Raw genomic sequence first — 26,290 nt, 5'->3', positions numbered from 1 at the left:
ACATCGAAGATCAACGACAAACGGTCGTGTGGTGTGCCACTATGATGTTGACATTTATTAATGCTCAATGCTGAATAAAAAACATGAAGATGGTTGAATTTTGCACTAATATTTGAATGAAACTTTTGAAACAAAATTAAAATTGCAACAGATTTTCGAAAAAAATTCAAAGGGCACCAAAATTTTCCTCAGGGCAACACGAAACACTAACTCGGCATTGGTTGCGACGTTTGGATGGGAAGTTTGTATGAAAACCCCGGAGCGCCGCTGCTATTGCATTGGCTTCTATGGTCAAATGTACACATGGAAATATCTCGAAAACTAGGCTAGGTAAATCGGCAAAATGGACCGTGGCGTCACTCCCAAATGGAGCGTAAACACCCGGCTGGTTCGACGGCCTAGAATATAAATCCGGTGGAATTTCAGCTGATCCATGGATTCTCAGGATTTGACCTGATTCTATCACTTCAATTTCTTTGCGTGGTGGTAAAATTCCATACAAAACATAGGTAGAATGACTTTATGGATGCACATATAAAAGGAAGCACTGGAACCTGGTAAAATCCTGAGAATCCATGGATCAGCTGAAATTTCACCGGAATTGTATTCTAGGTCATCAAACCAGCTAGGTGTTGTAAATATTTAATAATATTATATTCAATTGCATTGGCCTATATGGAAAACAATCTAGCGCCGAAAACTTATGCTGTTTCGCTCACACTTATTATGTGTAATTTTTACTCGTATTACAAGCGGTTGTATTACGAACAACAGAGCCGCTCGCTTTGTTTAGCTCGGGAATCAATTGAAATGAAACACACGAAAAAGTATTCGAGTAACGAAACAATGTGATATAGATCCATTGATATGACACAATGCGAGAAGATTCGTTCATAACGACACTGCAGACACAAAATTTATCAAAACGGAACACCGTAAAGCGAAATACTTAAAACGGCACATTCTATGTTTCATTCTTACGGATTTCTTTTCCATGTTTCACTTTAATGGATTGCTTTATTTTTGTTTCGTATCTGTGTATCGAGCGACGAAAGTCTCATGTTCTTTAGAAGCCCATCATATATATATACGATATAGAAAAATTGGTATGAAAGATACAAACATTAAAACCAATTTAATAATTATTCCCGTGAGCCAAATTCCGTCATGTGAAACTGCTTTTTTGCGTTCAGTAACGCGTAAATGCGTGGAGAATGCATCTGATTTATTTGAATAATATTCAAAAAAAATTAGAACAATTAATACAATTGTATTGTTGACAACAAGCAAGAGCAACGGAGCATTTAAAATATGTCATATGCTGAAAAAGTTGGTTTTTGTTTTCCATATGATAAAAATGATGGGAAATAGCAATCATTAACCCTCAACTGCATGAATTTTTCCTAGGACTGGGAGTACTGGTATTTGGTTGATTTTTGGCCATAGATAACGAAAAAAATATTCATAATCCTAGATTTCCCATGGTTTAGTCAGGAAATGCGATAGAAATAAGTCAGAGAACAATGAAATCCATTGTTTAAAAGTGTCAAAAATATGTTTAATTTGGAAACCGAATAATTTATTTTGTCAAATTTTCGTTTTCGTGCACATTTTTGTTTATAACTTTACAATCACACTACATAGACAAATATTGCCAAAAACAAAAATAAAAAGAGAACATTGACGAATGAAAATTCTCTTCAAAGCAATGTGATCCGATGCACGGTTTACGTTCTACAGGCGTTCAAATGTTGCCCGTCTTGAGGCGGTTGTATGCATTAGAGGGTTAACCAAATTTAAAGAGAGAGCGCCATATATTTATATAGGAATTAATCCAGTTTGAGGTTAAATTCCCCATCGGGTAAACCGCTATATTACCACATGCCAAGGTGACAGATTCTCCATTTAATATTGGTGTGTAGACAATTTGAACTAGCTCACTAACTAATCAGAGTTGATTGCAGTCGTCGGGCAATTCTAACTTCTCTAAGTAGTGCCAAATTTTGTGCAAACTTATCATAATTATTTGTGATTCTCCTTTCCAATTGCAACGAACGGATTTACGTAAGTATTAGATGTGTAGATCGTCATAAGTGAATCAAGTTAAACGCGTTGTCTAGGCTCATGAGTCAAAAGTTGCTCTTTCTCAATTTTCCCTATTAGTGCTATTTGGCTGTGCCCATAGGGAAAGTGCAACAATACATTTCAAATGTAAGTCATTTGACACATAGCAATGAATGCCATCACAACTCATTGAATCATTGTATTTGTCGGCAACTTTTTCAAACGTGTATGGCGTTACTAGAATATAATCAACTTTACGGCGACGCTAACAGCTTTTCTGTGGGCCGGTACTACGTGTTAGCCAAAACGTATTGATGTTTCGCAATGGTTACTCGATGCCAAAATACTATGATTTTTGTACTCTCTTCTACGATATGTGTGCAGAGAAGCTGCTAGTGTCGCCGTAAAGTTGATTATATTCAACTCAAGCCACACACGATTGCAAAAAGTTGTCGAAATATTCGATGATTCAATAAGTTGGTTTAGAGATGTCATTGGCTGTCTTTTGGTATTCCGGTAATATATTTATGGCTGTGCCGAATAAGTAAAAAAAAGGAAAATGCGGATCATAATAAAATCAGCGCACAAGACAAAATCGTTTGAAATTATTTCTTAATAATTTTTCCTCTCTCAATTAGTTTTGCCGGAAATGAAGTACTCAAAGTTCGACGAAAAAACAAAACTCTGGTGTTATACGAATGAAATTCCGCTCTACGATCCACAACTATCGTTCGGACAATTGCTGCTTGATACTCTTTCTAATTATGAATCCAAAGTGGCGCAGGTAATCCGTTTGTGCCATTATTTCTCCTAGTGCTACTCATATAATCTCGCCAACACATTTCTGTGACGTAGTAGCCCAAAGGTTAGAGCATCTGACGCGAAATCGGAAGACCTGCGGTTCGATTCCCTAGCTGCCTAAAATCGTTTTCCATTAAATTTGAAAAAGAACTCGTTGCTGCGCTATTTGTTCGGTTGTATTTGCCTGATGATTTGTCACACAACTCGACGGCAAAAATTAGTAGCGTGTATATCACAATGCTCTTGTATTCGAATAATCGAAGCTAAATAACACCGAGATAAAGATAATTTCTCTCATTCGTTCAACCATACGAATAACAACGTTCAATTTCTCCTCTAGACCTACGATGAAATGAGATTGAAAACAATTCATGCATCACAAAATCTACAAAATAGTAGTTTTAAGCCAAAGGATGTGTTTATGTTTTTGACCTCGAATAATGACAAGTTGTCATTGACAACTTACTTCCAATTGTGTTTGCATCATTTTGCTTGGGCTGCACCATCAATCCATTACATAAAATGCTATCGAAAGTGGAAATCATTCAAATGATGAAGAGAAACAAGTATTTTGTGATGCCGATTCATACAACCAGATTGATGAAGCGATGAAGGAATTGAAATTAAGCATAAAAATGTACACATTCGGTGGCCAAGTCGGCACATCAGAATCGATTGAAAATTTACTGATCAAAACTGGCAATGAAAAAGACTTTGAGTAAGGAAATTTGATTTAAAATTTCAAAACCAAGAAATAAAATGAGTAAGTTGATTTACAGGCCGATTCATATGGATTCGAAGAGTGATATCGCAGCTATATTCAATTCCTCCGGCTCTACAGGCCCATCGAAAAGTAAGACATAAAGGGTGTTTCAACAAGGACGCAAAAAACTTTAGATAAAAAAAACACATAAATTAAATTCCAATTGTCCAAATTTTTATTGTGTTATGTAGTTTGGTCTATGGCAATTATGTATGAAAGTGAATTTTATGCAAACGGCCTGTATGGCGCATTTTAATTGTGGCCTGTTTAGAGGAAAAATTTCACCAAAAAATGTTGAAAAATGGCATTTTTTAATGGTAAGAAAATGCATTAAATATGGACTTACACACCTAAAAACGCAGCTACGGCACTCGCGATGAAATAATGTATCGCCAAATAGCCAAAACAATGGTCCAATTTTGTGAAATTTGTGATTTGAGTAACCAACCTATGCATTTGGCGCACAAATTTTCTGTCATTTTTGAAGTTCAATTCTGATTAAGTTATTATTTGACGGTTTTTCAAGGACATTTCATTGTTGAATCGATCTGGCTAAACAATTAGTGTCCCCAGCTGTCATTCAAAAGTATCAAACTCAATAATTGTCAAAGCCATTTTTGTAAAATTGGCCAAAGTTGGCCATGATGGCCAAAAACGGCCTATTGGCTATATATATTAAATTTGCCAAAGACTGACGCCTCCAAGTGACATATCAGTTTGACAGTTCTGGTCAGCGTTCGTGCTGTCCCTATTGGAAAACTTTTTGCGTCCCTGTTGAAACACCCTTTACGCATAGTAATTAATCGGATTACTGTATATTAATTTTTTGCATTTAAATAGCTTGTCTAATATCGTACAGCCAGTTTATTGCCGTTTTATACGAACTGAGTGAAATTTCAACGGATGACATAGTCTTAACTTTAGTTCTATTTTCTGGACGGTTTGGTTTCATTACGTAATGTTTTGTTTTTCAAAAGGAGCAACACGGATTATATCTCTTTGTAGTTTCTCACCTACATACCAACTTGAGCTCATTGAAAAATACAACGTGACCGTTGTATGAAATAATGTTTTCTTTTTGGGCTCTAGCCTAGAGGTCGATCGCATTCACGAGTTTAATCTCTCAAGCGTTCGACAGATGCATATGATTGGTGAAAAAGTATTTCCTAGCTTAGCCATTAACACATATCAATATTTTCCAAATGCTGTGATTATATCACGATATGATTCAACAGAAATTAATGGCATTTCTAACAATACCATAGATCGGAAAGGAAACTTTTCATCTGGCCGGATTTTCAACGGTCGTATTATGAAGATAATCGATAATTACGGGAACCGTTGTGGTCCCGGAGTAGATGGTGAAATATGTGTGAAAACTGGTTGGAAATTATTTGGTATCTCGATGACTTAAAGACAACTGCTGCTACCGCCGATGGTGAGGGGTTTTACTTAACCGGAGATATTGGACACTTCGATGTAAACGGAATATTGCACATCAAAAACCGTAAAATAGATGTTATCACAATATTCTATTTTGAAGCTAAGTTGTTTCCTTCTGAAATCGAATTACAACTTATCACACTGCCAGACATTAAAGAAGTATGCATTACTGGAGTTTCAATCAGTGAAAATGATATGTTTGGACAATTGCCAGCGGCCGTTATTGTACGCAATTCAACCACTTCCATAAGCGAGCAAAATGTTTATAACATGGTTGCAGGTGAGACTATCTTATTCACATTCATTTCGATATTCGGATTAGTAATCTATGAAATATTTATCTTTATTAAATTTAGATAAGTTTCCAAACCGCATGAGGCTTCGCAGTGGCGTCTATTTCGTTGATTCATTACCTAAAACTCCTTTGGGTAAAGTTAAGCGGAAAAAAGTGTCCGAATTAGCTACTGAATTGTTTCGAAAAGCAAAAGTGAATGATGCAAATATTCAATCATATCTATTGGATTACACGGAAGTATTTAGAAAATTAATTTAAGAAATACCGATGTTGGAATTGAGCAATTTAACCGTGGTTCTTCACTTACCTCATATTGATTTCCATGATACATTTTTTGTCTTTCGAACAATTGTCCAGAATTCAAAATGTGATTAAATAACACTGTTTCACAGTTCATTAAGACTCAATAAGAAGCTAATTACTTAATTGTTCCCAGTTAATTGGAGACTCTCTTCTTTTGAATTAAATAAAACTCACAAAATTATGTATTATTGAAGTTTTGTTTTTATTTCCGCTGAATTGTTGAATTAAAAAACGGGCATTGAATCGCTAAATTTAAGTTTAACCAAATATTTGATTTTAACCTGTTGATTGTTGTATACAACGTATTCGTTGTACTCGAAGCTAGTGTCAATGCTATCATTTTTAATCATGTTGCCATAAGAAATGGCCACTTTGTCTATCAACTTATATGATTGCGGTGACTTTTTTCCGACACCGTGAACTGAATGCTTACCATCTGGTAACTCTTTGATATTTTCCGGATCAACGCACTGAATTGATTCACCAAGTGCTACTTCGCACAATAAAACAATACCAGTGTTGTCACTCTGTCTGGCATAACAATATTCTGCGGAATTTGCAATTACATCGGAAAAGTACAGCCCCTTTCCAAGCATGCAACCGATAACGGGTGCTTCACGAGGTGCAATTTTCAACCCATGTGCAAGAATCAAATTGATATTGACAATTCGGCTGCCATGCCAGAGCATTCTGTGATTTGTTACGCTATCAAACATAGCGCATGTTTCATTCTCACCCTTACGTTGAATTTTGAAAATATCTGCAACTTCAATATTGCAATCCAGTTTTGTGTTGTCTACTGCGTTTTTTATGATTGCGTATTGCTCGGAACTCTTGTCGAGTGGTTGAATTGTGGTATGCAATTTAGTATAGAAATCGTCTAGAAGATGTTTTCCACTTTCACCAGATTTGTAAAGAAACGTATAGGAAAATTTGATACTGTTCAAACTCATAAGCATCATCAACTTCTCGAAAGCCATATGATTAGAAACGATCGTGTCTTTACTGTTTGCTTTATGTGGTATAAACGAGTAGAAACGATTTGATGCTTCTATTAACGACTCGCGTGATTCTTTGCATCCAATTTTTCGTGAGATTTCTTCTAATATTTCAAAAGCTTTTCCGAATTGTATGGTTTTGACTTTGCCTAGTGGCATTTTGTCCATATCAAGATTAAATTTTACCATCACTTCGCTCATTATGTTCGTGTTCATCAAAAGTTTCAACAAATTTGATACTGACTGATCTAATGTCTCACTATCAACCAGTTCGTATACTTTTTCATCCGGTTCATTTGAAGCTGCCAATTGAAAATATCTTCCAGGCCATTTTTGGAAGAAGCCATTGCCAAAATTGTTTCCAGTTTTCCTACGATAAACCGTATAAAAACTATTCTTAGCTTCGTCCAATGTATCGAATTCTTCGCATTTATTGTCACCAATGTTCTCATTAATGCGACCCCATGAACGATAAACCCAGTATCTATTGAAAAATCGAAAATATTCATATTAAGCAATTAAATTACACATTTAAATGAAACTCCGCTTACCTTTTTGGATTATCGGCATCCGACTCCAACAATTGGAGTTTGTAATAGGAATTTTGATCAATGCGAACACTCAAATCGACTTTATCTAGCGTTCCTGAAAAACATTTTCCATTTTCTGTGTACACATGGGCGACGTTCTGCAAATGGGAATCTGGATCAACTATAGCTCCATCTAAGCCAAGACAATAAAAAATAAAGATCTTTTTCATCGAGTTAGTTTCGCGTGCATACCTTTTATTATCATTGTTTTTTTATTTTTCGATTTGTGGGCCGGCACAGCAATACGTTTTGGTTTCTTTGTTGTTTTCGCATTTGATCGCAGTTTTCTTGTCTTGACAATTCGGTGCTGAACTTTGAAATTTTTATTCAAAAATGGAAACGCTTCCAAAATGATCATGGGCATTTTAACATTTCGTCTTTTGGGTTCTTTCACTTTTTTGTCACACTTGCCAAATACCGATAATTTTCCATGACAACGATAAGATGAGTTCCCGTCGAAGACGAAATTCCCATTACAACACTCCTTCACATCGCAAGGCTCAATTGCACCAAAGTGAATAACCTCCGTGACGTGGTTCAAAATCTGTTGAAAAGAAGCGTTTTAATGGTATATATATAATAATATGGTTAAATTCAATCTCTTTACTTCTACATTTTTCCAGGGAACTATTTGCTTGTTCTCTCTTAAGATTTTTTTTTGGCTATCTATATCGACATTTTCAGATATTTGTTTACGAAGTTCATGCATTTCTGCGTTTTGATGTCGAATTAATTTGTCCAAATCGTCCTCCAAATCAGGATTCTTCTTCTTGAACGGAGGTTCAATGGCATTGGCATTTTCATCAACACTTTCCATGGCTACATCACTGGACGAAGCAGACATTTTGAATAGTTTAACCCGTCGTCTTGAAGGTCTCTTAACAGAAACTAAATAAATAGCAAACCTAATCATAAATTAAAAATAACAATCACCAACAAAATATATTACCCAAAAGTTTTTTCAACTTTTCTTGATCTTCATTGCGCAAATGGGCGAATCCATCAATATCGAACTGTGATTGAGGGTGGTATTTATTGAAGAAACAGTTTGGATGAAAACACTTGCGTACACGGCCATCAAATTTAAGCGCCTTTAAATAAATAAAATAACTTTTATTTTTTGTCGTATTTTTCCAATCGGAAGATTTTATTCCGAATAATACGTAATATCAGCATAGTTTAGCTGCACGTACATGTACAATTGTACATGCACATGCACATGTAAACTAAATTTCAATGGTGATACAACCTTTTGCAAATACACCATGCGCAACACATCTTTTTCAATTTGTTCCTTGCACCCTTTGCATGTAGAATGTTTGCTCTTTGAGTATTCTGCTTTGTACGACAACTTTTTTTCCATTGTCAAACTTTCCATTGTTTTGATAAATGACTTTCTTGAACAAATAAAATAATATTGGTTGAAACACAAATTACAATCAGACAAGTGCACTGAATAAACACGTATATCTTACAGATCGTAGACAATATACTGGATAAATATTCACTCACACATTGATAAATTGTTCAATACTGTCTATGGAATTTTCTAGAAAAACGGTTCACAAAGACCTAACTTCATATCAATTGAGTTCTAAATTATTTCCATGATCACAATTGGTTCATTTTTTATTTTTGTTTATTATTTATTTTATATATTTTGGAATGCTACACAATTGTTGTTACTTTTTAAACGGACATTGTTTAACGCAGAAAATTTTACATAAATTGTCAAAATTGGAGATCGATCCACTGATCGAAAGCAAAGGATTCACAATACTGACCTACCTGAACATATATAAAACCGTGTAAGTTTATATATAGATGAGGGCCTGAGAGTGAAAGTGACCAACAAAAAGTTGAGCGTAAAAGTGACTCCATACAAAACACATGCTACCGTCACGCTGTTTTGTATGGAGTTAGGTCACTTTTACGCTCAACTTTTGTTGGTCACTTTCACTCTCAGGCTCTCATATATATATATATCTCCATATTTAAATGACAAGACATATATATATTTTCACAAACAATCGGTTATTCATAACAGAAATAAATTTTATCCTTATTCACTGCATACTAAGAGCGTAGCAAAGCACGCAGGGCAACGCTAGTATTGCATAAAATAAAAATACATGGAGAATAAGTTATTTTAATGATTAATTCGTGTATTTGTTTCAAAACTTTTCATTTCGATCGCACGGACGCATATAGCTTCCCAATGAATATAGGCGGATCATTTGTAAGATTGATGAGATTAAATTCAATTCAGTATCTGCCGGCGGATATAAATTGTTCAAATGCAAATGAATCATAAATTCAAATGTATCTAATGTGGCCATTCCATACCAAATCAAACAAGAGTTGTAATCTCCGAATTCGCCAAAAACTTGTGTGGAATTTCGTTTTGTTGAGAAAAAACCTATAAATTTGGACTGAAATTGGCATTTCTTTGTAAATTAATGAACTGATAAAACTGATTAGACTGCCAATCTTTAATGTGTGAACTTCAGCGACGGTGAAAATGAAACAAGTTCTTCATATGTTCCTATTTTGGACATGAAAGTATGTGATCGAATGTGTTTCGAACCCAATTTCGGTTTTCGATGAAATTATCAACATGAATTATTATATGGCTCAGTATACTGCCCCTTTTAGTGAAAGAAATGACATTTGACAATGCTACAAAAGCATCATCAAATGCTTGCTTTACATCTGCTGCACGATGTGTAATCGAGCAAACATTCAAAACAGAATTTAATGGATCTTGGATACAAAATAACGGTTCATGGTCAACAATCACCCCACACGGTAATTCGTTTCTCGGAAAATGTCTACCTCCATTCAATGTAGTAATGCCAGTAGTTTCATAATTGAATTTACGACCATATAATTCCAGAAAACCTAACAGGAAATCGCATATAGAAGTCGTTCCATTGTTATTGTCTTCCACATAAATTTGCAAGTAATTAACGCACATTAAACTTAACGCAAACGTTGGGATTCCGCCTAGAAAATGTAAAATAATATTTATTTTAAGCCAAGTGCTATATGTTTTAATTGATTTAGTTGAGTCCACGTTCTTTCATAAATTGCCTCAACACGAGTACCATTTTCGAAAATGCTGGATATTTTCGTTTATATTCGATCATCAAATCTCCAACTTTAAATGTCTCATTATGAAGTATTATATCGATGTCAATTTTACTCTCACGATCAATAAATTCAAGGACGGGAACCCTCTCTTATAAGGAATGATTCTCGGCAATATCACTAGCTAGTATATGTGATTTTAGCAATTGTAATCCGGATGAATCTTAAACGCCCATCACCATAAAATCGAGGTCACTATCTGGTAAATACAATTCTGTAGCTACAGTACCGAATTGAATAATTTTTGCATGTGGCCACAATTGATAAACTACTGATTCAACGCGAGTCATAACTCTCTCACGTAAGGCACGTTCGATTCGTGTTGGTTGCATGTATTTACAAAATTGTTCGATTTCCATATATAATCTGAATAAATTGAAAAATATTTCATACGGAATATGGTAAATATGAGTAGATCATAAACGGTGGTACTTACCCAATCAATGGATTTGTATTTGATCCATTTGGTATCCAGGGACATCCATTATGTTCTACATACTGCTTATTTGGATTCATGCCAGCCGCTTGTATCGGCTCAGAAAATTGTTCCTGAAAACCCATTTAAGTGCGTTCACAGTTTTTCATAAGTTGTTCTCCTGATTCTGCCAATTCTGCATGAATCGGTGTAAATGCAAAAATTGACAACAAGTATATATTTTACCATAGTAATTAAATTTTTCTTGGATTTCTGTTGCTGATGAGTGAAATGAATGTATGGAAACAATTTCAAATTGTGTTTTATTCGACGAAACGCAATCGTTGGAGTATTACCGTTTTTTTCAGATTTTCGGGAGTCGTGGGTGATTGAAAACTGTTTGGTTTTATTTTTTCTTCTTTGAACAATTATTTGTTGGATTCCAAAAAAGGACTATTTTAAAGTTACATTTTTTGGTCCCTGCTCTACATGCTAAGTATTGCAAATCAGCTACCTGCAGAGACGATGATCGTAACACTGATATATCTACAGTGGAGAACGACGAGAACCCTTTCACGAAAAAACTGGAAAAGAATTTAGTCCAGCAGATAGGTAGTTACAACGCAACCGATGAAAATGAACTAACCAAACATTATTCCTTCACTTCGAAATATGCTTGGACTTTATATCTAAAGATATATCACCATACAAGAGGAATGCTTAATGAAGGTATTTAGAAAATGGATCATAAACAATAGAAAAAGTTTTTGTTGTAATTTTCCAAGTAAAACTGTACGTATTCTCATGCTACTTCTTCCATTTCTATTCTTTGCCAATAGTTGAAACGTTTTCGTAGTTGTGACCAAGAAAATATGTTTGCTGCAAAATTATGTATTATTTTGGTTATGTCACCTGTGAAACAAGTCTTTGTCAAATCTGTTTTTATTTTTCTAAATTCGGATGAATATTCATATCTTCTGATGCTGATGCTGCAAATGTGTTGCATTAACCGTCACATATTGAATGAAAAAAAGGGAAAAAGAAATCAAAACGGAACCCGAATGATCATTGATTTCTACGATGACTTTGTCTTCAATCGTTCAAAATATATATAATTGTAACTTGCATATTCCAGGCTATGAACACTCAAACAAAAAATGTTGTTGATTTTTCTGTCATTATACCGTTCTTTATTTGGCATCGTACATTTTGTTTTTAATGCATGAATTAATTCTACAATTGTTTTCACAGAACTTGTCCATAATGGGGTTTTCTTGTAATGGGTGTTTTTTTCATATATGCTAAGATCTGTGGATCTTTTACCATTGTTTTCCACACTCTCTCTCTCTCTTTCTCTCTCTCTCTCTCTCTCTCTCTTAAATTTTGCGTGTGTTTGTTTGCTCTTAATTTCTGTTTGAGAAGAAACATGATTTATGTATGAATCGTCAAAATTTATTCAAAAATAAAATGAGTGGCATTGCATTTCCTAGGCACCGCTGTAATTGGACGCATCAACGCTGTTTGGACACAATTGATATCGTGATGATAACGGATATTATACGCGTCGCTGAGCGTTTATGTTTGCAAAAACAGCGGACTAGCACAACAAATGTTGGCATATGAACGAGTCACGTATGCTGGCGAACGATCTTTTCTTCATTGTGCTGTGACATCCGCAAATGAGCGCTGGAGCCAAGCACAATGTGTTTGATATGTTTGCGATGATCCGTGCCAAATTTCGTTTCTGCTGTTTCAGAATCCAATGGATAATATCCATTAAGATCCTCTTTCTCTTGTGGCGTCTTAATACAATATTTCCTCTTGCTATTTTAGTCAATGCATCTATGGCACCAATCCCACGATCAGAGCGTGTGTATGTATCAACATTTCATATATATACTTTCCCACACTGTTTTCGTATTCATTCAAATCACTAAAAATCTAACGTCTAAAAACGATTGAATTTAAAATGATCAATTTGTAAGTAAAAAAACACAAATAAACTTTTCTTTATGTGTACAACATGGGTTCTATTTCTCTCCCGTTTCCAAAGTGTTTTCTTCTTTTAACTCTAAAATCTTTCAATTATTTCCTATGTTTTTTTAACGTATGTTTTTTTCTTCTTCTTCTGTTAAATTAAAACAATTCCATGTGCGTAGAACTCGCATAAATGTGGCATTCATTGGATACACTTGGCTTGGTATATAGACAGTGTCTACTCGACACAATATCTATTTGATGTTCAATGTTCCTTAACAAGACATTTTGGTCATCTCTCTTCATTCAACGTTCTAAATAGCCTCAGATAAATGGGTTTAAAAATCAACTAAAACATATTCGCTTCTGTGCAATAGGAAACATATTGAACTTTAACATGATTAAAATTATAAATTTAGGATGATAGAACTTGATTTGTTTTTCGGTTTAACAATTGTGGTCGGTGGTTCAATGGTACTTAACCCATTTTCTAATAAGTGTTCGATTTTCCATGCAAAATGTTCAATTTTTCAAACATTTGGTAGAAAATGGGTAGAGTATTGAATGCAAATGGTGATGGTACACCAATTATAGTCAACTTGAATATATATTGATCACTGAACAAAGTGCTTGAGGAATGAAATCAATAACGAAAAAATGAAATGAATTTTCTTATCCGGCAAAATATTTTCATATGTATGTTTTCATCACATTCCATTTTAATCAACCTCCTGTATTCGAATTTTTCTTTCTGCTTCCTCTTTATCCAATCAATCGAGTGCACTTTCCTTTTCAACACAATACACTCAATTGCTGATTGTGCTGATACAATCCAAATTGATATTCTCCATGCTAGCATCCCATTGACTTATCGATGTTTTGTATATAATGTCCTCCAATGATAGCTGCTTCGATAAACACACATTTGGCGATTGAAATGTTGCCGTTGAACCATTGATACCGGGCGGTTGTTGTGTTGTATTGGAAATCGTATTCCCACCACCGTTGTTCCCAGTCACCGAACACAACAATGGGATTGTATCGGTGCAGCCCGGTGTTTGATTCACTTCATCGCTTATACTGAAGTTACTGTCGAATTGACTCAATTTTTTGCTGCTCTTCAAATTACTTTCGTTGCTCTTCTGTTGCGGTATTATCATTGGACTGATGTTGGGAAAACGGTATAAAATATACCAATTCTGAAAGTGACATGTTTTTGTATTGAATTGAATGAAACGGTAACAATGAACGAATTTCATCGAAAGATTATACTTACCAAAATATTATAACAAACGATGAATGTAACTGGCATTATGCAGGACTGGCGATTTTCAAGCGCAACAACACCAAGGAACCAGCATACTGCAAAGGCTGGTTGAAAAAATAGAGAAAATTTGATGGCTCGTTTGAATTCGGCAAAATCCTGTGTATCACTTGAACTTTGCAGCGATAAATCGGCAATTGACAATGCACCCAAATCGAATTTTGAATCATAGAAATCCACCGACTTCAGACCATTATCACACGTCATCTGAAAATTGCACATTTTCTCAATTTATTCAGAAATATTTTCCAGTTTTTAATTAAAAAAAATCAAAACGTGGTTTTCTTTTCAAAAAATTGGAATTGTTCCATATTTCCTGGACTTGAGTGAAACGGGCAGCGTTCTCCCATCTGGTCAAACACAATACTTTTTTCTCTAGTTAATGCTGACCCTCATCAAGCTCCCCTACGTCTGCATATTTTGATTTCTTTTACAAAAGTTCTTATCATCGACTCTTATCTATTGAAATACATCATAGTATTATAACCGAATTACCTTGTCCATTTCTTCGCAGCACTTGACCGTTGGCATATATTCGGTACTGATATTTGGATCGGGTGCCAATAAATTGACGGAGTTCACTGTTGCATCGATATTCTGGCATTTGTCCAGTATGTTCTCAATACTTTCGACGATGACTTGGCGCTGTTTCGATACCACTGATCGTAGTGTCATTGTGCCAAAAATGGTATTTGATATGATCAAAATGGATGTTGGTATCATAAAATTGAAAATCATGGACTTCTGCACGGACATCCAGCAATAGTCGTAGATTTCATAGCTATTGCTCGATATGGCAAACGAAAACTGAAACCAATAATAGTGACAACATGCGTTTCGTTTGTAAATTAAAAGGAAAGAAAAAAAAGTTTTAATAATTTAGTTAATTAAGAGAAATTACAATTGTTTTCAAATCTCTCCACTCATTTTAGGTGGCTGTTAAAAAGTGGCGCGAGCAAATTGAACTCACCAGTACAAACACAGCAGACGCTCCAAATGCAAGCAGATTGTTATATTTGATGACTGGAACATTTTCATTAACTACATAGTCATAAATGGAAAATGAATGACAGAGACCCCATACGGCTGTCGACAGATGAAAATAATGTAACAATACTGCAATCATTTCACATTTGAATACATTTTTCGATGTTTGTACGCCAACAATAAAGACCAAATTCGAGGCGCACAATGTCAACAGCAAATTCAATGATATTGTTGCCAAGTGATTTACTCGACGGATTTGACTACAGCCGGGAAAATAGAGAAAGAGAAATAAGAAATACGGAATTAGTATGAGCAGAAAATGAGGAATGCGATTTGAGACAAAGAATAATTTTTGATTTTTTCGGTTTTCTTTTTATCGAATTCGGGAATTGTTGTAAATTGAGCTGCTGAGAAATTCTCATTCATAGTACGGTTTAGCACGTAAAAAGGAAATATAAAAGAAGAAGGGACACTGCCACGAATAACATCATTGTAACTGTTTCAATTTAGTGTGCATTTGATTCGATGTTTCGTTTTTTGTGCTTATCGTACGCTATCATAGATTTATTCCCATCAGCTCAATTAATAAAAAATCAATGATGATGACGCCAAAATCATAATGAACATTGAACATTCAATAAATATGATTAAGGGAAATTGGATGACTAATTATTGCTAATGTAAATTGATGATAAAAATAAAATGATGGTTGAATCAAAAAATTGGCTCCGAATGGAGAAAAAAAAATCGCACAAAAACTCATGATGACGTCGTAATTATTTATGCTGGACTCGTTTTGGATGGAGTGTTGTTTTGCTAGTCCACTTTTGTTTACTTATGTGCCATTCACCGTTCGATAGAATATCTTATGACATTTCGAACGACCGTATTTTGTTGTCATTAGTATGAACATTGCTATTTTTGGGATGAATTTAAGGTATTCGACACTATTTTTGTCTTTGGATATTCATCCGGGTCAATTTTTTCTTCTCTCAGTATTCATTGTTACGAATGTCGACACTTTCAAGGCCATTTCCTTTTCAAACTATCCTTTGACTGCCTTTCACATGATTTTTTGGTAGCGAATGACGCAAATTGATAGCATTCACCATTTATTACCATTAAAATAACTGTTGATTGTTCATTTAAAAAAAATCTCTGTTCACAATAATAGAAATATTTTGATTCAATAAGCAAAAAAGGCCCTCAACAAGTCGAAATTCGACCACATTGTGAAACGTTCACCAGTTACCAATGATTATTTTTCACCCAATGAGAAACATTCTAAAAGCAAATAAAAACCCTTCACTCACCGATTTCGTAGCAGTGTAAAGATGATGGCAAGTATTTGAGCGGCTAGTGCAAAAACAGTGCCGACGATAATGATGCTGCCACCGAGGCTTTTCCGTAGGGCGACATTCGAACCATAGTAAATGTACATAATGTTATCAATAATGTCGTGGTCACGAAGGTCCTCATTTCGCAACTCTTCCATTGTGTGGCGAATATTGAAATCGATGCTTTTGCCTTTGAACAATTTGTCCATTTGATTTGCATTCGGTGCCGCCGCTGCTGGTGCTGGTGCTGGTGCTGCCGCCGCTGTAGACATCATCATCGTCGTCACTGTTGTTGTCATCAAATCAACAGTGCTAACGACACGTTTCGCATCATCGTCGTCAAATCCATCGATGGGATTGCTCAATTCTTGTAGCTTGTTAAATTTGGTTGCACCACTTTTGCTTAAGCCCTTTCGATGTGCTTTCGGTGTAGCATCCATCTCGTCAAACGATCGAACGTTTTCAGGTAAATTTTGATGAAAAATTGATTCAGGATCCGGATAAATGGGATCAGGTGCAGACGATACATCTTCCACATCATAGTACTCAATCAGTTCAGGCGATGCATTTGAATTGTTCGAAATGCTATTCAAATATTTACTCGGATCATCGTCAGCATTGGTTATGTTTTCTGAATGAATACAAAGAAAAAGGAAGAGAAATAAGCTCGCATTTTTTCACACCAGTAGCTTTTACTTTTCTTCGTCAATAACAACAGCAACAACAACAACAACAACAATTGAGCCGTGGCGCTAAACATTTACCAGCATTTATGAAAATCGTTCCACAAGTGATAACCAACAATAAATAGTGCAATTGTTGAAACAATTCCATTTTTTGCTTTTGCGACGAAATTCAATCAATTCGTTTGCGTTTAAATTATCGCGAGGAAAAACTATTTTCAATGTCGTCCGTGAACAAACATTTAACTTTCACAATGAGGATGATGCGCTTTCACTTTAAAATTCAATACATTTTTTTTCCACATTCAGATAAAAACAACTTTTTATACAACTAATTAACACAAAATGAAAATGACAAATTCTGTGCTGCGTTTATCCGGTTTCGTTTCCGACAACAATCGGTAAATGGAATAAATTAGCAAACATCTTTAGATAGATAGAACTTTATTCGAAATATTGAAATAACTCCGTTTGTTTCGCTCGAGAGACAAGTGAATCAGGCGCGAGATGAGTGAGGGAGCACAAAAAAAAATCGCAAAAGATTGTGCAAATAATCCAACAACAATAACACAAAAGCGAGCGCATTCTCTTTTGCTACCTATATTTCGGTTGGTTGTGTGTGCGCCTGCACACATCACAATTTTTCAATGTGATAAATGTATACGGATTTTTGCAGAGGGAAAAAACTGAGAGTAACATCGGGGATAGACAGAGAAAATGAGTGGTTTTTGAAGCGCACCACCAAGGTGGTTGCTGTGTATGTTTTCTCTCCCTCTCCTTCTCATCCAGTTTGTTCCTCATCTCGAGGAGAAAAATGTATGTAATCGGTTTGTCCGTATCACACTTTGATGTAGCTTGCGCACTCAGAGCTTTTTCACAGACACATACGTACGCACAACGGAGATAAAATATGAATGACAATGATGTTGGCGTTGATAATGATGCTGTTCTGCTGCTGCTGCTGCTGCTACTGATTATCCCACTGCCACTGTATGTGATAGAAAGACAATGCTCAATTCGATGAAAACGGATGGTAGTGAGAATATTTCATCACACCATTCATGTGCAACGCAATAATTATGCTCAGCATCTGTCATACGATATTTTCCAATTCAATGACAACCAAGATTGCACTATATAGTGCAGTGTTATATCATCAAATCCAGTCAAGTCGTTGAGTGTAACTCGTTTACCTTTAATATGCTGCATATTAAGTCACTCAATCTGAGTGCATATTCAAATCGATCTGGGATTCACCATTTCCTACTAAATGTACATGTTCAATAGATAGTTTGATATGATCGAAATGAAACGCATACAATTTTGTTGTTTGTTGTTTTTTTTATTTGTGTATTTTTTATTCTTTTTTTTGTTTCATATTTTTTTCATATTTTTTCTTCTTCTTATATTGGATTACTTATCTTATTAAAAGAAATTAACTTTTGTAGCTTAATTTAAAAAAAAAAGGTTTGCAAGGACAATTGGGTTGGTCTTGAAAAAGGATTGTGTGTATATGTGTGTCGCTGTGCCCATCTTAAATTACCTGATTTTATTTTCTCTTCATCTTCACATTTTAGCTTATTTCACAATGTTCTACAATAATAGGTGTTTTGTTCCATTCGTTAATTCATTCAAGCGCAATTTCAGAGATGACCAATGACATAACAAATGTCGTAGTAGAGACAATAGACAGCATTTTCTGCATCCGTGGTAAACACCGATATTTTAACTAACGAATTTTACCTTTCATTCCGATATTATTGTATGTGTCTCTCTCTCTCTCTCTGTGTGTATGTGTGTGTGTAGTACAAGTATATCATTAATCCTTATTGCTTTTTTCACCGTCATTTTTTTTGTTGCTTTTTCACTTTATTTAAAATCTTTTTTTTTATTTCGCTACACTTGGGTTTTTTTCATCTTTTTTTAAAGTTTTTTGTGTGTGTTTTTTTTCAAAGATTTTTTTTGTTTCATTCTGGATTAGATATTTTTGTGTTTAATGATGATACCGAAACGAAAAAGAAAAAAAATGTTAAAAGCCCATTTCATGTCATCATTTTTCTCGCTTTAGTCTTTACAGTCATAATCGAATAATTATAATAAAAAAAAATGCTATTTACAAACTGAAAACAAAATCAACTGATATTCAGATCAAAATGGGCGTGTTGTTTTTTTTTTTCGTTTCTTCGTTAAATTTCTTTCTCCGAATTGACAATCCTTATCCATGCTAGCTATTACATTACGTGGGCGCAATTAAATTTGTTTAAAAAAAAGGTAAAGAAATTATTTTCGATTTTTTTTGTCAGGGAAAAATATCAAATGGATTGTTGTTGTTATTGTTATCATCATTTGAAGTTCTGTTCGCACACTAATATAATGATTTGAACTCAGACATGCGCACGTGGGGAAGGTTTCCGGCTCTTCCACCCATCTGGTGCTATTAAATCCAAGATCATCATTCTAGCGATTTTCACACCACATCTGCCCTAATGTCCGGAAATGATGACCGAAGGAATGGGAAATTCACAGACCATTTTTAGGTCTTCACTTCCTCCGAATGCTCTACCTGCCATAATTTCCCAAAGGGAGAAGCGTTACATTTTCAAAAGAAATGTTCAAGATCCTCTTCTTCAAGAGATCTTCCATTCTCAGATATTCCCCAATCTGAGAATTTGGGCGTGCACATGTCTAGATTTGAACTAGACATAAATTCATTCTTTTTTTGTTGTTTTTGTTCCATTTTTTTCTCGCTTTTTTTGATTTTTTCAATTTTTTCAGTTCATCTGATTTTTTTTTGGTTTTTTTTTGCATTTTGTGTTTACTCAAATCAAAAATTGATTTAGTGGTTTTTTTCTTTGCGTTACTTCAAAAATATATTGAACGATTTTAAATCAATTTGAATTATTTTAGTCACGAGCAAGCGGTGGCTGTAACGGTTGACGCTTCGTTCAGCTGTTGCTGTTGCGATTGTTGCACAGGTGATCCGGATGTTGCATCAGTCAAATCGGAATCACCACCGCCAATATTATCGCGTTTACTTACATTATTTTCAGCACTAAGATTAATTTTAGCTTTAGTCTTCATCGCATCAAAGGACGGACTTTCCATTTCGTCAAACTGTTATTGTTGTTGTTTGAATTAAACGAGAGTAAGATGTTTTAGTTTTAGTTCAAAATGTTCCAATTAAAAGCGCTAAAATCTAAGTTTTCAATCTCGCGTCTCACTCGCTCGATGTGAACGATGTGAGAACTCTAGATTGAAATGTGTCTAACAAGCACTTACATATTCATTAGTCCTTTGTCTTTTTGTCGTTTGAGCTGGGTCGTTTGGTGTTTGTTGTTGGGTTGGAGTCTGTTGCTGAATCACTTCAGTAGATACACGTTTTTTAGCCGTAGCTGTCGGTGCTGCTGCTGCTGCTGCTGCTGCTGCGGGTGTTGATGTGGTCGTCGTCGTTGAATCCGAGCTCTTGCGATTAAGTATCTCTTTGTCTAGATACATATTAAGTTGTTTTCGGCGCACGTGCCGCGCTTCAATTTCCATACCCTCCTTTTGTAAACTGATGCTGGTCGCATGCTTATGTACTAAATTCGTAAAGTTTTGAATACTTTCGGTGAGATCGACATTTAAGTTTTCCGTTTTCTTAAATTCCATTCCGATGAACCACATTGAGCAGAATGGTGCGGTGACCAATTTATCATTTGCATCGGTAATCGAACCGTTCAATGACGATTGCTTTACACGATCAAAACATTTTGGATTGACATGGGCTAAACTAATGTATTGATTACGTTCTAAATTGCCGACCAAATAACGGACTTTTGACTCAACCAAACCGCACCATTCCAGATGATCTTCGGCCGTTTGTGAGCTCACCAGAAGCACAAGAAAATGTCGATATCTGCAAAGTGGGCGACAGAGAGGCATTGATTAGGCATTAATAAGTGGACTTGGTTGATATCCGACGAGAAAATAAAATTTTTGATTAAATTCCAATGTGATGTCAATAATACGGATTCGGTATAGACTTACTTGTGAAAGAAATCGGGTTCTTCGAATAATTTTTCCCAGGTGGCTTTGCCCATCATAATCTCCTCGGTGATTTGATAGCCACGCTCGAATTCCATTTGAATGACCCGTTTTGTGGACGCCGACACATTGAATGTCGAATTCTGTTGTGGATAGGCTGGAGTAATGATTGGCATTTGATGATAACGATCGGCTACACTTGTCCGTGGATCCCACACCTGAAACCCGAGATTGGCATTGTCAAGTGGCTTCAATAGTACCGGATTCGGCCATGTCCAACGTGAAAATACTAGGAAAAATTTATGAACAATTGTCGCAGCTGCGGCATTTGGATACAATTGACAGGTGCGTGCGACGAGCATCGCCCAAGATACACCACCGAAATATCCCAATGAATTTGAATAGATCTCACGTCCTGCAGAAAGAGAAGAAAAAGGAAAAAAAAACCAAAAATTTAAGTATCAATGCATCAGAAGAAAAAAAAGACAAGTCATCAAGTGAATCATACTCACTTTTCGCCCAGAGTTTTATAGCCCGCAATGCTAGGCGATAGCTTTCGATGATCGGTACAAGTCTGAGTATTTCATCGGTCACCCGGCAACCGTTCAAGCTGCGTACGCATTTCTGGTCAAGATTTTTGAGTAGCATGTCATCGCCCAAATCAAAATCGTCCGGAATTTCTTTGAGTGCCAAACGTGCAAACAGCAAATCGATTTCGATCCCATCGAAATTCATCTTAACCACCGGCACGAATGCCTCTTCAATCGCCCGGCACTCGGTCACTTCCGCTTGTTTCTTTAACACTTCGGTGAACATTGTGAAGAATTCTTCACGTGTGACATTTCGCGGTGCAACGCACAGCGCATCAATATCAGCGCCCGGCGAATGTACACCCAAACGATATGAACCAAATGTATGAATACGACCGCCTAGCTTGGACGCCGTTTCGACCGGTACATTCTGATTGATGGACAAATCTTTGATGAACGCAATGGCAAGTGTATTCAATTTGGCTAAAATTTCCATGCGATGATTTAGCTCTGTGTCCGATTCAAACACATTGAATCGTTCAAGGGTCTTTCGCAATTCACTAGTTGCTTCAATGTCTTCCGGCTTTGGGCCAGCTGTTGAGATGGCCGATGTCATGCCATAGTTTCGTGTTGCATTGCCATTTTGCGCTGATGAGTGTTGGCCTTGTTGCTTTGTCACTTCCGAATTCCACATATTTATTGCTTTTTGCGATTTGATCACTAACATGTAATTGATTTACCGCCACCCTCGTCTCGTTGTTAGCGACGCGCGTGCAATTACGCTTGCTGCTCTTGCAAATACAGGCGTCTGATCGAGTGATCCGGATCCAATGTGATTCTCCTCTTTTGTGTTTTCCAGCACCGATAGTGTATGTGTGATAAGATTGCTTGCTTCTACCAATCTAAAAAATGAAGAAAAAAAATTAGAAGAACATTAGCGGCTACGTCATTTTCAGTTTAATTGTCTTAATAATATTCTCAATCAATGATTGTGTTCACAGAATTGTCGTAGCACAGAAAACGTGCCGCCAACACCACGTTCAACTATATCAATCGACCGACAAGCAAAACAACGTCGCGTAAATTATCGAATGGAAAAATTTCCGAATGGGATACAACATTTTGTTTTTCACATCGGAATGCGGCTAATTCAGATTGAATCACGTGGAATCGAGAGTAGTGACACAAACAGAATTTCGCTCGGAAATCCTTTCGGCGCTCTTTTCGTTTCGTTTGTTTTGCTTATGATATAGCATACAAGCGGTTTGCATACAAAACGCGTTGCAAGAGATAGCGAGAGAGAAAATGCTGTCCATACGTAGGATGACAATTATTATTATGCATCTCTTGTGGCGAAAGAGGGAGAGAGAGAGAGAGAGAGAGAGTGTGTACAATTGCGTAAAGAAAAATTTACATAATTTTGTATCGTCAATCAAATTCAGTGTTTTATTCTCGCTCTATTTCTCCTTCACGGCTGCATGATGTGCCGATCGAGAAACAATCGAATGTCTAATTGAGCAAAATTGATAAGCAGCGCCAACAAACACTCACACGAAATTTTTCCTACAGCGAAAACCCAATATTATTCAGAAACATCATCTCAACTTCACACCATTGGTTTTTCGGATGGATTTTTTTGTGCTCGCTTTTCGGATTGTCGTTGGTAATTTTTTTTGTATTGTTGCTTCTTCTCAAACTTCAAAAAAAAAATCACACACAATTCACGTTTTCACGTTTACTAACGAAACGCAACGAAGAAGAAGAAGCAAAAAAAAAATACTCGTATATGAAGAAGTAAAGTGAAGAAACGCACACAAAAATTCAAACAAAACGTTGTGTCAGATTTTTCATTGGCCGAACACACCGAGAGAGAGATACTGACAATTTCATCGAACCGTTTGTAACAAATCGGCACACACAATAAGCAAAAGAAGAAGACAAAAAAAAACTTCAAAACGCCAAAATGATAAACACAAACGGAACCAAAAACGAAAATGATGATGATGAATATTTTCGATAATCGTCGAATTGATAGAAAAGAAAACGTTTCGGTTTTCTTTCTTTCGATTCTGGTTTAATTTCCAAAATAAATCTTTTTTCTTTTTTATTTCAGAAACATTCGTACACGAACTACCGTACGCAAGCAAATACAAATACTACACCAAAATACATGTTTTTTTTCTCTCTCTCTCTCTCTCGTCTTCATTCGTTTGTCGTTGCCTAAACACTTGTGTGTTTGTGTTTGTGTGTGTCTGTGTTAGTCTGAAAACACAGACAAATTGAGAAATCACGTCGTTCGTTCTCTGTCTATTCGCGTCAAAGCCCTGAATTTGTTTCGGGAACTGAAAGAGCGTTGTGTCGGTGTTTGTGTTTGCATGCGTATATACACATCTCTCTCTCTCTCTGTGCGAGTAATGGTAGAGTCTTTGTTGATGTGGACGGTGCCGTGAATTTTGAAAAGAGCATTTCTGGTTAAACGAGAGCAAGAAAAAATACGGTGTTTTTGGAAATGTGCATGTGTATGTGTCATCTTCAACATCCGAAGTAATTGGAAAAGAAACGAGAAGCCAGAATGAGACAAAAAGTCAAATAGCTGTTCTAAAGGCTTTTTTCAAAGGTACATTCTCACCAAATGAGTGGTTTATGCTGCGAAAAGCCTATCACGGAACTACGAATTTGTCGTGTGTTTGTGTCGCTCTCTCTTTCGCACCGCTCATTCATTTGTTCGTTCTGCTGATGTTTTCTTTCATAGTCATCAACGAGCTGCCATGCATCGAACGATTTATGCAAGTCAAGTGAAACGCATTTGTCTCAACCAATCAAAACAAAATGCACAACTTTGCAGAATTGTCGCATTTTTTTGCTCTCTGTTTCTGGAACGCAATGCATTTCGTTTGAAACTGAATTCAACGGAAAATGTTAAATTCGTCGAATATTTGATAAAGAAAGATTGACAATTTGAAAACAAAAATTTATGTATTTTTTCTCTACCAAAGAAATTAACAAGTTTTTTCTTTATTGAATTGCAAATTCTTCAGATGGAAGATCTGGATTTTTCTCTTAAGTTATCATTCTTTTTTTAAATTAAAAAAGTCTTCTTTGAATTTGTTTTTCTTTCGGTGAATGTTTTCGAATGCATATTCTATATCTTCAAACCGATTTTGGCGAGGAAGTACGTTTTTTTCGAAATAAAGATGCAAAATTAATGTGTTGTTATGAAATTCTTACTTATCCTGTGTTATGCAGATCGTCTCCTTGCAAAATAGCACTGTAACACCTCCCAAAACTCGAATGAATCCGCTCTTACTGATAATGAATGAGTGATCTTTAAATCCAAGTAAACTGTGTACGTCGTATCGAAATATCTTTCACCGAAAAGCAAAGAAAATACCGAATCAATTACAGTCGTCTTGATCGCATGCGGAACATTCGCCAAATTGATAAACAAGCGCAGCACGACGAGACAAAGACGATGCTATCCCAATTCAATGCAAATGTAATTACGACACGTCCGAGTTTTTCGTCTGTATCTGTCGTCTCTTGACGCGTATTAACAGAAGCCGGCAGGTTGATGGTTTACGTTGTTGTTCCATGCAAACCAAACACTACGTACACAGAATCGTTTTAACAGATTTGATTCATAATTCACGATCAAGTAACACTGACGACAAATTGCCCAGAAAATTCGTTGGGATTTCTATCTTTTTTCCTTTGTTATTTGTTTACTAAACAATTTTGTGAGTGAGTAATCGTTTGTTTTTTTTTACGTCGCACACAATCGCATCAATCTGACAACTAAATTTGTGTGATAATTTTCCCGTGGAATACTTTTTTGATTCGCATTTGGCAAAAAAATGATCTGAACTAAATTGTGTTTCTCTCTAGAGAATAACTATTTGAAATGAATAAAACGAAGGGAAATTAAAACGGAAAAAATACACCACGCAGCAAATGGAACACTGAACAATTTTCGTTTCTGTTTATTTTGACATTGATTTCGGAGCCAATTCATATGCTACCCAAAAAAACGAGCATGTTTTCGCTTGACAATCAATTCGGACTATGCGGTCTCATGAGTTGCATGTTTGTCTATATAGTTCTTGAGTCACTTGTAAAACACACCACAAAAAAAAGAAACACAACCAACCTTTTTCGCTTCGTTTCGCTCACTCGCTCGCACGCATTCACCTAATCCGAAATAATAAGGGATAAAATGGCCGCACGAATTACAGTCCGGCCACAGGCAAAAAAACACACGCACACTCATACACACATATGTCTTGACATCTGTCTCAGAGAGGTCGCTAAGCGGCAGGTATGATTCTTGTTCTGAGAAGATAAAGGTTGCATTTTGGATCGAAACGAATAATAAATTTGCACCAAAGATTCGGATTTATGTTGATATTTTCTTCGATTGGATTTTTTCTTTACCTTCTGTGGAAAATATGATCCGATTTATCGAGAGAAGAAAAAAAATTGGAATATAGCCCAAGTTCAAAGTTGAAATGCTTAGAAAGAATGAGCCGAAAGTAAAACGAATTTTCCAGAAAATGACAACATTTATGCTCAAGACAAGTGCTGTTTTTTGCTCAGGATAAATTTTCGAA

At 35.8% G+C, this 26,290-nt stretch overlaps 3 protein-coding genes across 4 annotated transcripts; all 3 read right to left on the bottom strand.

Moving 5' to 3' along the window:
- Nucleotides 1–5,893: 5,893 nt before the first annotated feature.
- On the bottom strand, nucleotides 5,894–8,101 carry LOC129571747 (poly [ADP-ribose] polymerase-like). Its single transcript, XM_055451601.1, has 3 exons — nucleotides 7,954–8,101; nucleotides 7,219–7,390; nucleotides 5,894–7,151 (listed from the first exon to the last, which is right to left on the bottom strand). Exons 1-3 carry the CDS (start codon nucleotides 8,099–8,101, stop codon nucleotides 5,894–5,896), a joined length of 1,578 nt encoding a protein of 525 aa, XP_055307576.1.
- Nucleotides 8,102–11,989: 3,888 nt separating this feature from the next.
- LOC129571748 (uncharacterized) lies at nucleotides 11,990–17,830 on the bottom strand. Its single transcript, XM_055451602.1, has 6 exons — nucleotides 17,212–17,830; nucleotides 16,424–17,078; nucleotides 15,094–15,370; nucleotides 14,619–14,930; nucleotides 14,076–14,330; nucleotides 11,990–13,998 (listed from the first exon to the last, which is right to left on the bottom strand). The coding sequence occupies exons 1-6, from the start codon at nucleotides 17,279–17,281 to the stop codon at nucleotides 13,606–13,608; spliced, it is 1,962 nt and encodes a 653-aa protein (XP_055307577.1). The 5' UTR covers nucleotides 17,282–17,830; the 3' UTR covers nucleotides 11,990–13,605.
- A 2,084-nt stretch (nucleotides 17,831–19,914) lies between these two features.
- On the bottom strand, nucleotides 19,915–25,936 carry LOC129571749 (poly(A) polymerase type 3). Of its 2 annotated transcripts, none has more exons than XM_055451604.1 (5): nucleotides 24,912–25,936; nucleotides 21,666–22,585; nucleotides 21,157–21,568; nucleotides 20,410–21,025; nucleotides 19,915–20,244 (listed from the first exon to the last, which is right to left on the bottom strand). In XM_055451604.1, exons 2-5 carry the CDS (start codon nucleotides 22,408–22,410, stop codon nucleotides 20,038–20,040), a joined length of 1,980 nt encoding a protein of 659 aa, XP_055307579.1. In that variant the 5' UTR covers nucleotides 22,411–22,585; nucleotides 24,912–25,936; the 3' UTR covers nucleotides 19,915–20,037. The 2 variants fall into 2 exon arrangements, with proteins under 2 accessions (XP_055307579.1, XP_055307578.1); XM_055451603.1 differs by lacking the exon at nucleotides 24,912–25,936 and adding an exon at nucleotides 23,235–24,004.
- Nucleotides 25,937–26,290: the final 354 nt, after the last annotated feature.

The sequence above is a fragment of the Sitodiplosis mosellana genome, unplaced genomic scaffold, assembly GCF_009176505.1.
Source record: "Sitodiplosis mosellana isolate CC-2019 unplaced genomic scaffold, AAFC_SMos_1.0 Smas_scaffold_3240, whole genome shotgun sequence".
Lineage (NCBI taxonomy): Eukaryota > Metazoa > Arthropoda > Insecta > Diptera > Cecidomyiidae > Sitodiplosis > Sitodiplosis mosellana.
This window is presented reverse-complemented; position numbering and strand designations above follow the sequence as displayed.